At 40.4% G+C, this 15,549-nt stretch overlaps 1 protein-coding gene across 1 annotated transcript; it reads right to left on the bottom strand.

Annotated features, from left to right (window-relative positions):
- Positions 1-251: 251 nt before the first annotated feature.
- Positions 252-12,584, bottom strand: LOC311429428 (uncharacterized protein). Its single transcript, XM_084540512.1, has 8 exons — positions 12,464-12,584; positions 11,938-12,025; positions 10,684-10,865; positions 9,012-9,120; positions 6,098-6,209; positions 3,542-3,788; positions 2,298-2,401; positions 252-1,236 (listed from the first exon to the last, which is right to left on the bottom strand). The coding sequence occupies exons 3-6, from the start codon at positions 10,735-10,737 to the stop codon at positions 3,716-3,718; spliced, it is 348 nt and encodes a 115-aa protein (XP_084396638.1). The 5' UTR covers positions 10,738-10,865; positions 11,938-12,025; positions 12,464-12,584; the 3' UTR covers positions 252-1,236; positions 2,298-2,401; positions 3,542-3,715.
- Between the last annotated feature and the right edge of the window lie 2,965 nt (positions 12,585-15,549).

Below are 15,549 nucleotides of genomic sequence, written 5' to 3'. Positions count from 1 at the left end.
AGATCTAAAAAAAAAAGGTTTAGATATTTCCAAATTCTGACGAAAAATGAATACATATATGCTAAGCAGGAGCATTGTGCACATAACAAGGCTCTGTCAATTTAGGACGCGCTGGAGCTCATCAGATAACACTGCTTTCTGATAAGCTTAGCGTCCAAATCGCCTGACTTGGAAGTCCTTTCACATGAAACATTCCCCCAGCTTGTAAGGGGAGCTGCATGTACAAAAGATCATCAGCAGAACGTGTGCTTCTATATTTGTTTATATTTGTATAGCAAATAGAGTAATGATAAAATACTTTTCATGACCTGAGGTGAGAAATAATACCAGCAATCACCATGCAAAAGAAAAGAGTGGGAATGCATATTATATAACACTGGGCATCTCACACTGTGTTATTAAAAACAAATGGTTTTGGTACTCAGCTGGATCATGCAGTCAGCTCTACATTCCTTGTTTTGAGCAATTTGGTAGTGTGGGCATTAAGTGACCACACGTGGGCTGCGTGAATTATACCACAGGAGAGAAGCAGCGTGAGGATTCCCATCGATATAATTACAAACAGCAACTACTTAGTGCAGCTCAGGGTGACAAACTGGGATTTTACCAAAACAAATTTCTTCAGCCAGACCAGAGGCATTTCAATGCTATAGATATTATCGTCTGTGCGCGTCCAACAAGCCGAGCACGGAGGTCTTCCTGTGGTCAAGCATCCCCAGAAGAACCACAAAGTTGTTCCTGCGCTCGGCACCTTCCCTTGCCGGCTGCAAAAACACCAAGTTTGCGCTGGGGGACGGCTCGGAGGCCCGCTTGCGGCGAGGCGCCGACAGGGGTCTCCAGCGCACCGCGGAACCACCGCGCACCAGGGCCGGGGCCGGGACCGAAGCGTTGGGTCCCAGCCCCGTGCGGCTGCTCGGGGGGTCCCACGGAGGACAGAGCGGGCAGTACCGGTTTTTGTCCTATTTATTTATTTATTTATTATGGGTAGGCACCTGGGAGGGAGGGCCGTCTTTGGTCTGAGCCTCGGTACCCGAAGTTCAGCAAAATAAAAGATGCCTGGTACAGTGAGGCAAAACGATGCATGGCTTTCTGCTAGCGTGTCAAAGCCTTCCAGTTTCAGCTCAGATCAGCCAGGTATTTCCAGGAGACGTGGTACTCACCTAGTATTCAAGCGACAGAAGGCAGAAAAACTCATTTTGCTAGAGGTGATAGTAAATAATAGCGCCGTTCTGTTACCTGTGTGAAACATTTGCAGTTAGTTAATTTTTAAAGTGCATGTGGAGTTTAGGTGCTCTCTCTCTCTCTGTTTTTTAATTAAATGATTCAGGAAGACAACTGTCCAGAAAGCTTAAGGCATTTACAAGTGGAATACAGCTCTATAGTCTGTGACAATGTACAGTGGTTGATGAGTTAGTTCTAGAGGCTTCTGAATTTTAATGATGTTGGAGATGATATTGTGTGTCCTTCAGCTTGTTAGAGTGACACTAGCACTCCATAAATCATAATACCTGTGTATTGTAAAATCAATACAAAAGTGCTATCTCAGCGCTAAACCTTAATAAGTTTTTCAGTGCTCTAACAGCTTAAACTTTGCTGTAATGCCATTGGACCTGCAGGTTAGGATCAGAGCATGCTTAATTTGTTTTGTAATAGAGACTTTTCTTTAATGAAGGACCGATTAGTAAAGCTTTGGTTGCCACTCTGGTGATCAGTTGGCAGAACAGCCTCTGCAATTAAACTCGTGTATCTCTGTCCTGAAGCAAAAAAAGCAGGCTTAAACAGTCAATAAATGTTAATCCAGTCAGAACCTGTCTGTGCCTTTGAAGGCTGTCCATGAGGGGCTTTTCAAATCACATTTTTTTCATCTTGTTTTAAATATGGAGGTCCCCATAGAGCTGGTACGTAGTGTACAAGGCCTCCTACTGCTCTGTAATAAGATCTGGCATACTAACAATGTTCTGTACAGATCTGTCATCTTTAGGTTTGTTTGTCCCTCCCCATCCCTGCATACCTATCTGTATGGTTACTGGTTTCAAGAAAAGTAATGTTTTAAATTTCATATATATGAAAATAAAAAGGTTGCTTTTAAAATCTTTATACAAAACATGTTACTACAGATGCATAAGATTTTTATCATTTACAAATATCTCCCCCAAAGTTTTCCCCATTATTGTTTCTTTGTGGGGTGATTCTCAAGGGAGGAAGTTTACATTTACATATAAACTGCAAAGCACACATGGGAAACATGGAACTGCCAAGCAACTGTCCTTAAAACAAGCAAAAAAGAAAAGTTGAACCTTATTGAGATTGTTGTTGCTCTCTCTAGGATATGCTTCTCATGAAACATTGCCAGATATTTATCTAATTCTGTTTTTCATTCTTGTCTGCTTGCTTTCTTTTCCTATGAATGGGATAAAAAAAAGCAAGTTGATAACTAAAAGCAGAGGAAGGGTTAGCAGAAAGTTGGCTGATAGAGTTGGGAGGGAGACATGGGTGAAAGAAAGAGGCAATTCCCAGTCTTTAAATGCTTTCCATTTGGTGAAACACAGCTTTTGCTATGAACTTCATTTCCTTCCATTTTCCCGACTATTTTCAATCTGTCCCTTTACCTGCATGCATAGCTGTACATAAAGCATTAAAATACATGGGAGAGTGCATTAAATTTAGCCTAATCATAACTGGCATCCTCTTTCTGTTGCTTTGTATAATTTAGCTTTTGCTCATCATCAGGAGACTGAGAGCTTCAGATAAAAAAAGATGAAGAGAGTTGTATGAGTTGCTGCATTTGAGATGGAAATTTCTTGTTAGAGAGAAAGCGAGGGAAAGGAAGGATGCCTACCTCTTTTTACAGGGGGCCAAACCCACAGCTAGCACAGTGCTCCAACTTCCCCGGAGTCCCTGTTTTCCACCAGGGTGACCTGGAAGCGTTCACAGGCGACAAGCTGACGCAGGGAGTGGGCAGTGGCAGCTGGGCGATGGGGCTGGTGCAGCACAAGCATGCAAAATTTCAGCACAGGCAGGCAAGGGCACTAATACCACTACGTGGTATTTTCTGCTGCTTCCTGCTGGCTGTCAGAAGAGTACAAATCACTAAGTTGTCTTTAGTTTAAAATATGCCGAGGAAGTAATGGGCATTATTATTAACTACATTCACATTGCTTGTAGATATGGATATACGCATACGTCTGCATAGTTGGTAGCTTGAATGATTCAGTTCTGATGAAGAATATTATGAGATTTTTAAATACTAATATATACATTTTAAAAACTCCCCGCTCTCCTTTCCAGCTTTCTCAAGCCCCGCTGTTGTGAGGCCAGTCACAGGCAGTGCTGAGGCTGTGGTGTCCCTTTCCAGCCTGTGTCAGGCTGGGTCATGTTCAGCATGAGGCACACATTTAATAACAATTTGAAGCTGAAGAATATCTAAGGAATATATTTTGTCCTATTCTTTGCTATGTTTCCCTTTTCAGACTCCATCTTCAGTTCTGATCACTGAATTCAGACCAGTTACATTCAGACACAGGTACATGCCCTGACTTACCTCTTGTGCCACTTCTGATTCCAGCCTGATGCTTGCACTTTCGCGAGCAGCCAGCACTGTGCAGCCAGGATGTAGTTTGATTTTTGTCTTCCATTACTCCTGTGATCTCAGCAAAGCCACTGACAGCAGACTTTGGGTTCCTGTTCAGTCAGGTTGTGTGCAACCTTGCAGAAATCATAGAGGAGACTCTTGCTGAAGTACTGAAATCAGAACTGCTGTCTGCAGATTTGATTCATTAAAACATGAGCTGGGCAAGGGAAGGGAAAAAGAAAGTCAGACAGCATCTTTCAGATAAAATAGATCAAATGGATTCCAAACAGACAAAGGATATCTTGAAATACTTGGAAGTGCTTATTCAGTGCACAAAGCTATGGAGGCCACATAGTCCTGGGAAGTGACAGCATAATAGCAAGGATACTGATGTCCTGAAAGCCCTACTAATCCACAAAAGACTTTCATAAATTATAATTTATAATAATAAATTATAATCCTGAATTATAATAACATTTGCTACATTTTAATTTTTTTTTTTTTTTGAGCAGGATGTGGTGATAAAGCTTTCACATTCCTTTCCTTTCATTTTCTGACTTTCTGCCACAAAGAGTTGGGCCCCATGTCCCTGCCTGCATGTAGTTAGTCCTGTAGTTTAGTCAGCACATCCCAAAATTTAAGAAAGCAGGGCCAGAGCCCACAGGCTGTTGAGTATTGCTGAAAGTACTGTGGGAGCAAAGCACAATGGGATCAAATACCTCTCCAAGCAAAATGGTACGTGAGATATTTGCTATCACAGAAGGCCTGCTAAAGCATAAAGAAATGCATGCAGCATTCAAAGCAGGAAAAAACACCTGTCTTCTTGCTCACCGGTCTCTAATAAGAAAGGGGGAAACAAGCATGAGGACGGACAGAGGCTAATCATGGCCAGGGCTGTCAACCAATCCATAATGCCTCCAGGTCTTTTCTCATGTATCTACCTGCCTGGTCCTGCCTCACAGTTAGGCGTGAACTAAACTTGCAAGGAGCTGAAGCTGGGACGAGCAGTGCCAATGTTGTGTCTTAAACGTGGATTGAAGAAGTCAGCTTTGGACCGTGTGGTCCCAAAGTTGCCTGTATAGGGTCAGCAGGAAAGCAGTGGGTTAGGGAGCAGTGCATACCCTCTCTATTCAGTGCATTCAGTTTGTTTATTTTAGAAGGTGTCTGGTCATGGGGCCAATGTTTACTCCTGAAGGACTGGAGCTGTTTGCATAAGAGCGAGCTGTCTGTGTGTGCTGGGACTGGGCTGGGGAGACATGTTTGGAAGGGGAGAAAAGGGGGACACAGAGCACTAGATTTTGTTTGCTTTCCAATCAGTGCCAGCACTTGATGAGCAACTGCATGATCACAGCCAGAGTGTGATAATTACTGCATGTGGAGAAAACCCCGAAAATTTAAACAGGTCCTCAAGGTCATAAATGTAATTCAGTTTGTGCCTAAATCAGCATGTTGTGTCTCCTGTGCCCCTTCACTTTTTTTTTCTTGCTGGCACACTGTTAGGATGCCCATGACCGTAGGTTGAAGTCACAGCAGCTATTCAGAGCACGGGCTCCCTCAGAGCCGGAACGGGTAAAAAGAAATTTGGGTATAATCCTCATGTCAGCTACAGTGGTCTGGGCAGCCTCAATAATTGCGAGACACTTAGAGGCTCTCACAGAAACCTGGGAGCCTTTGACTGTTGTTTCAGTAGACTTCCATGGTCAACCTTGGGTGGCTGCAGGAGGTGAAATTTTAAGTAGACTCTAGCCTTATAAAACATCAGCAGACACATACTTGAAAGCCTAATGATCAGTTTACCTTGGCTTAATTAGGTTTATGTGTTCAAGGATATCCTGGCAGGGAAAGAGGCTTGCTACTCTTGGAGAAAATTAAAGCTGGAACAAAATTCTGCTGACCTGATGGAGAGCCTGAGCATGAGAGATCTCTGTGTGAGAGCCAGTTTTGCGGCTGGCTTTTTGCACTCAGAGAGGTGAGCTGAGCCCAGATATCCCACTTGTTCACCAGCCATCAGCTCTCTTTTTGGGGTGGTGGCAAAGCTCTGTGCTCGTGAAGCTGGTGAGCTGGGTCAGGGCTGCTTAATCGCTCTCTTTCCCTCCCTTTCAAATCTCATCCACCCCTTGCAAAAATGAGTCTATGATTAATAGATTTTTGAATTGGCTTATAATTGGTTATTCTACTCTATAATATTAATTTTCATCTTCAACTGTTCATTGATTGAGGAATACTGGATGTGGATTGTTAGTTTTCTTCATGATACTACATTGAAGAATGATTTGAAGAATATGTTAGTGCATATTGATGACATTTTCCACCTCCTATGTGTTTTTACAGTATTTTTCTTATTTGCTGTCCTGGAAGAAGTGAAGCTGGCTGCTATGTATAGTATTTTTTGCATTTATTTTTTTTTTTAATAAGCAACTGTTATAAAAACACTAAAAAAATCAAAACATGCAAACAAATTTAAACCACGTGAAAATGAGGAAGATACACCTGAAAAAAAAAATAAGCCAGCTATGGCCATCTTACCAGCCTTTCTGATCTCCTTTCCACTTCCACTTCTCTCTCCATGCCACAGTATTTCCAGCTGCATGGTAGCAGGTATCCTGACTCTGGGGCATTTCTACAGACCACAGTAAGGCTGAAATAGATGAATTTTTGATGAGATTATTGATGCTACCCAATTCACTTCAAAGTTTGTGGGCATGGTTGGGGTATGCCACACTTTTAACCAATGGACTGTGTTGGTCCATAACACAGATATTTAATGAATGTTGGCTGATGACCCGCAACTATAAGAGATCCCTCAGGTCCTCCTGTGGCATAAGCCTCGGAGAGGCTGACTTTGTCACCACCACGTGCACTGTGGAGGAAACTGTCAATGGCTTCCCCACCTGAACACTTCATGGCTTTGACACCCCTGCAGCTCGGGGGTACGCTAGTCCTCCCTGTGGCACAGTTGTTCCAGGGACGCCCTGAATACCTGCACCCTCATTTGAGCTGCTCTTGTTGGGTCCTTTCCATCAAAGCTGCTGGATGGTGTCTCTCTTGAAGTCAGGATCACGCCCTGTGAAATAAGATCAATGTGCAAGTGCAGAAACCTGCTTTCAAACTTTCCTTGAGATGGTTTAATTTAAAACAAAAAAGTGTCACAAAGCTGTTTGCTTCTCACCTCAAACATTTATACTTTTAACAATTAACTCGCCACGAGAGACTGCCAAAGAATGTAACTGCACTCATTTAAACATTGGTTCCTTTTATTACTGTCTTCCAAGAAGTAGCAAAACTAATTTCAATGAAAATTTGCATTTAGGAAACAATCAACAAACCACACACATAACCACATGTACGGCTCGGCGTGCTGCTGGGGTGAACCAAGGCATGCCAAGCTGCAGCCTGAAGCTAATTTTTTACAGCCAAGTTATAAAGCCCTGAAAAGGGGGTTTTATTGTGGAAATGCTGACAGAACCATACTGGTGCTACTGGCTGCCTTTCTAATTAGTCCAAAGAATGGAAAGTTATATTTTGCAATATGTGGTAAGCGCTATTGTCCTGATGTTGGTGGTTTATGCCAGTACTACGGGCTTAATTTGGTGTTACATACTCTATTACAAGTTTGAAAAGGCGACTTGGACTCTTTTACTGTCTTGAAATGTGAGTGCTTTCAGGCAGCAATCTTGATTTGTACTTTCAATTATATAAATATTAAAAGGTGCAGTTTGGATTTGTTTTTGGTGACAGTAGTAGATTCCTGCTGTGTTCAGTCTACTTTGAAGAAGATGTGGAGTCCACATGGCAGTTCTTGCATGTTTTCCAGAGACTACTTTTAAATTCCTTCCATAAAAGTTACTTTTATTCCTGTTTAAGTGTTTTGTGGTAATGTTTACAGAGAAACATCCTGCCAGCAGACTAAAGTAAATAAAAGACAGGACACCAGTAACATAAAACACATCATTTTACTACTGTTCCCCACCACCTGCACTCCCCCTCTTTGCCAGAGCTCCCTGCTTGTAATTGTGCCTACCTGGCTTGGCTGCCACTGGTTTCACTGAAGGTGGCAGAGGCTGTTTATCCTGCTACCCCATCACTTTTCACTGCAAGGTTGCCACAGTATCACTGTGATAAGGCAACTTATGCACTTTGCCATCCCTTCAGCATCAATTAACTTGTTTTAATCTAAGACTGTTACTATGCATCCTATTGTAGTGCTTACAAGCTCTTGTCTTGCACCTACCTATGCTGGCCACCCTACAACAGGTAACAAAAGAATAGAATCCTTTCCCTGAAGGTAGGACAAATCCAAGGGAAATGGATAGAAACAATTATCAGATTACATACACGTGACATACCAACCATACCTTAAAAACATGCACAATTATAGGAAAATGAGTCAACCCACTGATTTAAATGAGACAACTACCTGATTAAGTGCTGTGCTCTGCTTTCATTTTGCTAATTTGTTTGTTTTTCTACTAGTACAGTACCTATGACATCTTGAAAAATGTTACTCACTATTGCTATATAAATGCCGTTGCTGCTAGTGTTAGTGAACTGGGGCTGGGCACAGTCTTGTGCATCAGGGGAGGGTGATATTAAGGTTCTAAATGCCTCTGTATATTTGTTTTAAATATACTATTGTTCTTTAAAGTGCCTACAAATCACTATTAGTTATTATACAGTCACAATAAATTCTTGTATTTACATGTGAAATCAAGCCATGGCGAATTCCTCTCTCGTTTCAGGATAAAACTGATTTAACAACAGTGCCTCCCTCCTGTTGTAACAACATCCTGCTACTTAGCATTACTGGACTTAATTGAGCGACAAGAAGAAATTAATGCATCCTCTTCCTTCCAATCCCCACTTTTTACCCCTATCATTTTTTTTTGCCAGGATTGCCTTTGTGTGGTACTTGATAGTAATGCAAAAGCTTCAATAGTGAATATAGTATGTCTGCTGAGATTACACTAAAAGCAACTGTGGATTATTTTCTAAATGGTAATCCTTAACAAGAAGTTTTGTGCTTGTTCAGCAAAGCAAGGGCTCCATTTCCGTCCTTCTTTGTATTTCATTTGCTGCAGGGAGGCAGCCTCTCAGGAACAACCTGATGGGATGAAACATCAAGGTTTGAGTCAACCAGATCTGACCCAACAAGCAGTGCTTAGAATTAGATCACAGTCTCTGCATGCATTAAGACCTACAGCCTACAGTAACTCTGTTAGACTGCAGAGCAGCTAGGCTGGCTCTGACTGAAATTACCATTTTGATGCTCTGACCTTCAGATCTCTTAACAAAGCAGAAAACGACCTGTCCGCTTGTCCTTCTGGCTCTGGTGAGGCAGAGTGGCATGAGCTCCAAGCCAATGCAATATTTAACTTAATCCATGCTCCCAAATACAACATCAAGACAACAACAAACTTCAAAGAACACAATTCTTACTTACAAAAGGGACTGCTGCCACTGCCACAGGTGGGTCTTCTGCAGGTCGATGAGGGTCCTGCCAACATGTGGCCAAGCAGGCAGTAACTCACCTCCCAGGTCAGTTCCAAATCCTGGATGCATTTTAAAATCCACCAAGAATCACACACTGCAATGTTTGCTGCAGGTGCTTTGCCCTGATATAAGCACATATGGATGTCTGGCCACTGATGAATTATGAGTTCCTCCTTGGAGCTTGGAGGAATTGGGAATGCAGTTTGAAAGAATTCTGTCAAAGGATGAGAGAATTCTAGCAAAGGGGAATATATATATATTATCTTTTTGGTGTTAATTTGAACTTCACATATGAAGTAGCTAGAATCAACAATACCTGCTTCTAGAGCTGTTACACCCTGTGTCATCTCCTATGGAAGAAAAAACCCTAATCTTTGACAAATAAATCATTCCTTAAGCACTGTGTTGCCATTTGATGTTAAGTAGCAGGTGAAAGCTACTAGTCTAGTATGAAAGCATCCAGCAAAATAAACTAGATTCTTTTACATCTTTTTATATCACGTTGAAATTTGGCTTTGTTTTTCCAGAGTAAATACAGGAAAATACCCACTGTAACAGCTTTTCAGGACAGTAGATCACAAGGTTTTCTTTCAACCAAGAAATAATAATAAATAAATAATGTCATACTACATGCAAATAGACTGAACTGTACAACACCCATTTCCTTGCCAGACATCCTCAAAAAAATAAATAGCCTTTCCACATATCCTGAAATCCAAAGTAAGAAAAGTAAAACAATTTTCCAAGGTCTACTGTCAAAACAACAACAAAAACTGGAGAACTATTAACGGTGAATTGAGAAGGCTGGTAAAAATAAAGATAGAACATAGAGACATGAGAAAACATTTTGTGTTGTGCTATCCATGAAGCTGATAACTGGATCTTATTTATTAAACATTTGCATTATTACAACTCAAAGATATTGTTGGTTTTCATGAGAATTGGCAAATGCTTTTATTGCTTTGTAAAATAGTATTGAATTGTACTCTATAAATCTAATCTGTATATAGACTTGTAAGGTGTTCACTCACATATTTATAAGCATGTATAATTAATTTTGAGCTGTACCAAAGTTCTTCTAGTGAAGAAAAAATCTTGGAAAATTCAGCCATCCTAGTTTTGCTAATATAAAAATCTGTAAGTTGCAATTTAATGTGTCTAAATATCTTTGGTCTGTAAGTCCCAAAAGAGCCAAAGAATCTCTCTCACGTGAGATTTCCAGTAATTCCTGGTTTCAGCCATGTGGAAATATGCTATAAGCAGCTTTCCCATGCTATTCACTCTTCCAAACCAAACTAGTAAGAATGATAATAATTAGCATTTTTACTATGATATATTGTCGAAGTGGATGAAAAATGTGGATAAATAAACACTGAAGAACTGTCTGAAATATCTTAATATAATAACAAACAGATGATCAAACTCTTTTGAACATTAAAATAGGCTCTGGTCTTGCTTGATTCACTTTCAGCCAAGGTTCACTTTGGCTTGTGGCTAATCTCAGATGAATGTGGGTTGGCCCATGATGAAGACCACTGGGTTAGATGCATGTTTAGGCTTTTCATACTCACAAAAACATTAGACAGCACCATTTCCCAGGTAAAATTTCCATTTGTACATACCTTGTAGCCATCATTCTTGCTGCCAACAACTACCTGGGCAGGAACAGGAGCCATGACAGCGCTGGTGGCTTCCTGCTTGCTTTGCACAAGCAGGAACACTAGCAGCACTGTAAGGAGAGACGAGCTTCTCTCTCGTGTCTTTGCCAGGTCCTGACCAAGGGACTCTCCATTGTGCCCATGACCTGCAAGGGACCAGCAGTCTGAGGCCAGCAGGGAAATAAACTGCTTTTTAAAATACCCTCATGCTTTGTTCTTGGAAATGTATTTTCTGCTTTCATTGATATCATTCACACATAGAAAGATACCATTCTGGGCCCAAAATTAAAGCAAAGCATGTCTGTTGTATGCTTTTTTTTTTTTTTTTTTTTTTTCCTCCTTGAAAATTTGTTTTATATCTGAGACTTCTCAGGAAGAGAGTGAGCCATAAAAATTTTATGTGTATATTAGAATGTTAAAAGCGCTGTAGTAACAAGCCCTGAGTTTTAAATAAAATATAAGTACTGAATCCTGTATTAGGAACTGTGTAGCGGAGTCTCAGAGGCTCACTCTAAAAATTAAGGATCACTGGCTCTAAACCCAAATAAAACACAGGGAGCTGGGAACACCAGAGGGACTACCAGCGGTAGCTTTGCATACACAATGAGTTCAGGTGATCATGAATGATAGACTCACCCAACACAAACTGGATTTGGAAGTTGCAAGTAACCATCCATGGGGCCAGCAGTGTAGTGTGGACACCAAGAGCCCAGAGAAATGAGAACAGGCCTGAATCAAGAGATGCTGCATAGAGGTACCTCAGAATGACCTGTCTATCCTGGTAATGGAGCCTGCAGCAGAGCTTCCCCAGCAGACCATAGCCAGAACATCCAAATGATAGACTGCAAGCCTGTCTGAGAGTCTAAGCTTAGGACTTAAAGTAGCACTAAAATATTTATACAATGTTGTGCGAACATGGGTAGAAAGGAGACAGATTAGGCGTCCCTGCCCTACATGCTTCAAACTGGAGCTCTAGGTGCAGTGTGGGGTCAAGTGGTTTAAGTGGTTTGGTCCCCTAGCACTCAAAGTTTATCAATGTTCAGAGCAAAAGCTGCTCATCAGTCACTTAGGCAACTCTCACCACCAATGTTTATTAGACCTGTAGCTGCACAGCACCTGGGAATTTAGCTCACTTTTATAACCAGACTGTAAGCTGTCTGATGTAGGCAGTGGTCTCTACAATGTGATTCTCCCAGCTCACCCTTCCTTATCACTTACCTCTCTGCAAAGGCACTGCTGAGAGGATCTAGGTGCACTGTTCTGATCTGATGGACTTTTACCTCCATTTTACTTTTGCTCTCCATCTCTGTAACAAACACAAAGCAGAAAGATTTTAGAGAGTCAGGAATACCTGTAATATTTATTGAGTACTACAAGACACTGCTTTTACTGACTGATATGATAACTGTTCGAGCCCTCTGCTAGTCAACAGACAAAGAACGACATAATATGCTACAATAAGCAGAAAATTCATTATCCAAAAATGAGCAGAAAGAAGCAAATATTCACTACTGTGATTTCCTTCTGTTCCTTCTCTTAAAATTTTAATGACACATTCCAAATGTTTAAAACATTTACAAAAAACATGGGAGGCTATCATCTGCATACTTTTCTTTTAGGGCTCTTTAACACATCTTCTAAGAAGTCCCAGAGATGTTAGCTAAGCCATTATACGTAATGAATCTTGGCATAAAAGAACAGCACAGCAGCAGCTACACATGAAGCGGCGTATACAATAAATTACCTCAAATGCAAACCAAATTCCCCTTGTTTATCATGTATATAAAGCACCAGCGCTCGAGATTCCCTCCAGAAGTGCCGGACTGTGTGTAATATTACTCATAGCATAACAAGGTCTAGTTCTGTCATTGCAATTGCATCTTTCCTCAGATGATGAAGTGCAGACACCTAGAGATAGGAAGGCTGTCCAAAGAAATAAAAATATCAACAGGTTTAACAGAAAGTCTGGGGCAATGGAGTGAAGAGGTAAGTGCTCTTGAAATATTTAAGTCACCAAGCCTGGCTGAATCTCTTTGCTGGTGCAGCACAGCATAGCTCTACTGACATTAGTACTGAGAATATGTGCTGATTATGAATAACTCGACGTGAGAATATAGCAGAGAGCATGCAAAACCCACCATTCTGCTTGGAAATCTATGTACATCACAGGAAGTGCTGCTTTGTACCAGTATTCATCTGCCTGTACTACCTTTGAGAGGGGCTCCATATCTGCATGTCTGGAACCCTGCTACACCTGACTGAAAACAGTTCCTTGCAGCACAGCCCCATCTGCTTCAGCTAGGCAGAACTCGTCCCACTGCAAGTCTGAGGGAGGATCAAAATCTCTAGGATGGATGTCATAGGCATGCAGAAGCAGAGAGGCTGCTGGACTTCTGCCTTCAGTCCCACAGGTATGCATTTTTAGGCAGGCAATGCTGCCAGGTTTCTCCACCAGAAGTTTAGCTATGGTTTGTAAATATACTCATGTACAAATACAACAGAAACCTCATCCTCAATGCATTGCATTTGCACATCAAGTATTATCAATTCATGAATAGCTTTTTTGTAGTTTTGATTTCATTTCAGCAATCCAGATCTTTTTTTTTTTTTTTTTTTTTTTTTAAACAGTATGACTGAAAATCATAGGTTAGGTGATCTTCCCTGTACTTAAGTAAAAGGTTATGCAGGCACAGTCAAAATCCTGTCTTCTTCCCAATGTAATGTTGAGATAGAACTTGTCCAACTCAAGGAAGAGAGCTCCAGGAATGAGGTGAAACCAATGTAATTTGAGAAATGTATGGCTCTGCAACCATAAATTTTGATGTTCTTAGGTGCTTGGGGTTTTACATTTTGGGCGCACATTACACTTGTGATAACTGAAGAGTCATCCAGAGACACTGGATGTGGAACCTGCCACAACAGCAGGTGTCTTCTCTGGAAGTCAGATGGATAGCACAAGGGAAGTCAAAGCATTTCTCTATCAGCTTGCTTAAGAGACAAAATGGTAATTAATTGAAAGGTTTTGGAAGTTTGAAATGTTGGAAGCAATTCCTAGAGAGTAAGACATTAGTACATAGAAAAAAGTTGCTGAAAAGTACAGGGTATCTATTGCAGCTTTCTGAAACATATCACATCCACAAACAGAGCCATAAGCAGTACATTTGCTTATAGGAAAAACAGTGAGTCATTAATGACCGTATGTCCAGCTTCTAGTATCTGACATCTGTTTACACACACATGTAGATGACAACCGTTTATAATTTAATTAATCAAATTTGAGCATCTATGACATCCTTTCAGTTACTATATTTATATTTTTTTGAAAATAATTCTTTAGTACAGTCATTGCCAAGCATTAAAGCTAATCCCGTAGAATAAAAATGTGTGAACCAAAAGCAGCAAAAACACAGAAATCTTAAACAAAAAATTTGAAATGTTTCCATGAGACCCACGTCACTTGGGTATTGTTCCCCTTACTACTGAAAAATCCTGTGAGAATTTGTGTATCAGCCGTGTTAGTTTTCTGCAGTAAGACTTGTACATAACAGCAAGTTTCTGGATCTTGTTAGCTCAGGGCAAAAAGTCATGCTTTGGAGCAGTTGCCCCAGCAGGAGGATAAAAGATGATGGTTGGTAATTACATCAGTTTTGCACTGTTGAGCAGATGTTCTTGCAGATAGATTTTGGCTGGCATTTACAGAACATCACTAGTGAATCTCATGATAGCATTGGAGGAATACTTCTACAAGTGGATGGAGCTGCATGCTTTTAATATATAGTTTATAAATGGAAGAAATAAACAAAAAGAAGAAACGAGGAAAGTGCACCAGGAGCTAGAATATTTCAAAAGCTTTTTTTGTTGTTGTTGTTTTGTTTTGAATTATAAAAAAAAAAAGAAGAAGAAGAAGAAGAAGAAGAAGAAGAAGAAGAAGAAGAAGAAGAAGAAGAAAAAGAAGAAGAAGAAGAAGAAGAAGAAGAAGAAGAAGAAAAAGAAGAAGAAAAAGAAAAAGAAAAAGAAAAAGAAAAAGGAAAAGGAAAAGGAAAAGGAAAAGGAAAAGGAAAAGGAAAAGGAAAAGGAAAAGGAAAAGGAAAAGGAAAAGGAAAAGGAAAAGGAAAAGGAAAAGGAAAAGGAAAAGGAAAAGGAAAAGGAAAAGGAAAAGGAAAAGGAAAAGAAAAAGAAAAAGAAAAAGAAAAAAGAAAAAGATTTAATCTTGATTAACCTGAACATGGGCCCAGGAGATTTATTTAAACCTTAGCTTAATAAAGAGATTAAGCAATATGTGGTACCCATTTTCAATATCCGGAGAGGACACAGTAGCTTGTATAGGGCCATAATTAGAAAAATGGAAGGAGATTCAGGGCTGGAAAGGCAGTAAAGTAATACAAACTAAGAAAGTTCCTTACCTGCATATGACTGGCAGCAGTTTGAAATACATAGAGCAGTAATCAGAATACAAGTTAAAATTTGCTAGTAACATAACCCAGATCAAAAAAGCATAATTGTGGCTCAAGGTCTCAGTCTCAATCCTTTGCTCAACCTCCAGATCGGTTTCTGGATAGGATCTTTTTTAGGTGTTAAGCTCAACATAAAAGGCAGAAAATATGCCGTAGTCTGGGAAATTCTGTGTATTTCTACCAAAAAGAGCTATTCAAGACTGAACGTGTTTTTAAATCAGCCATTTCAATCTATTACTTTCTACAAATTTTTGTATGTTGAAAGATGAAAATATATCACAACTGCAGCCAGACTCCTGATCTGACCATACTTTGGGCTGTCAGCATGTCTGTTAATGGAAGGATTTATTGACAAGAAGTGTTTTAAAAACAGAGC

Source organism: Aythya ferina (assembly GCF_964211825.1).
Source record: "Aythya ferina genome assembly, contig: HAP1_SCAFFOLD_1068, whole genome shotgun sequence".
NCBI lineage: Eukaryota > Metazoa > Chordata > Aves > Anseriformes > Anatidae > Aythya > Aythya ferina.
Note: the sequence above shows the minus strand (reverse complement) of the source record. Positions and strands in the feature narration are given on the sequence as shown.

Bases quoted from the DNA above. Each gene is read 5' to 3' on its own strand.
- LOC311429428 (XM_084540512.1), bottom strand. From the start codon at position 10,737: ATGGCTCCTGTTCCTGCCCAGGTAGTTGTTGGCAGCAAGAATGATGGC. The intron at 6,210-9,011 runs GTAAGTAAGAAT...CATCTATTTCAG, and splicing joins CAGTGGCAGCAGTCCCTTTT to CCTTACTGTGGTCTGTAGAA. The intron at 3,789-6,097 runs GTAAGATGGCCA...TCCCTTGCCCAG, and splicing joins AAAGGAGATCAGAAAGGCTG to CTCATGTTTTAATGAATCAA.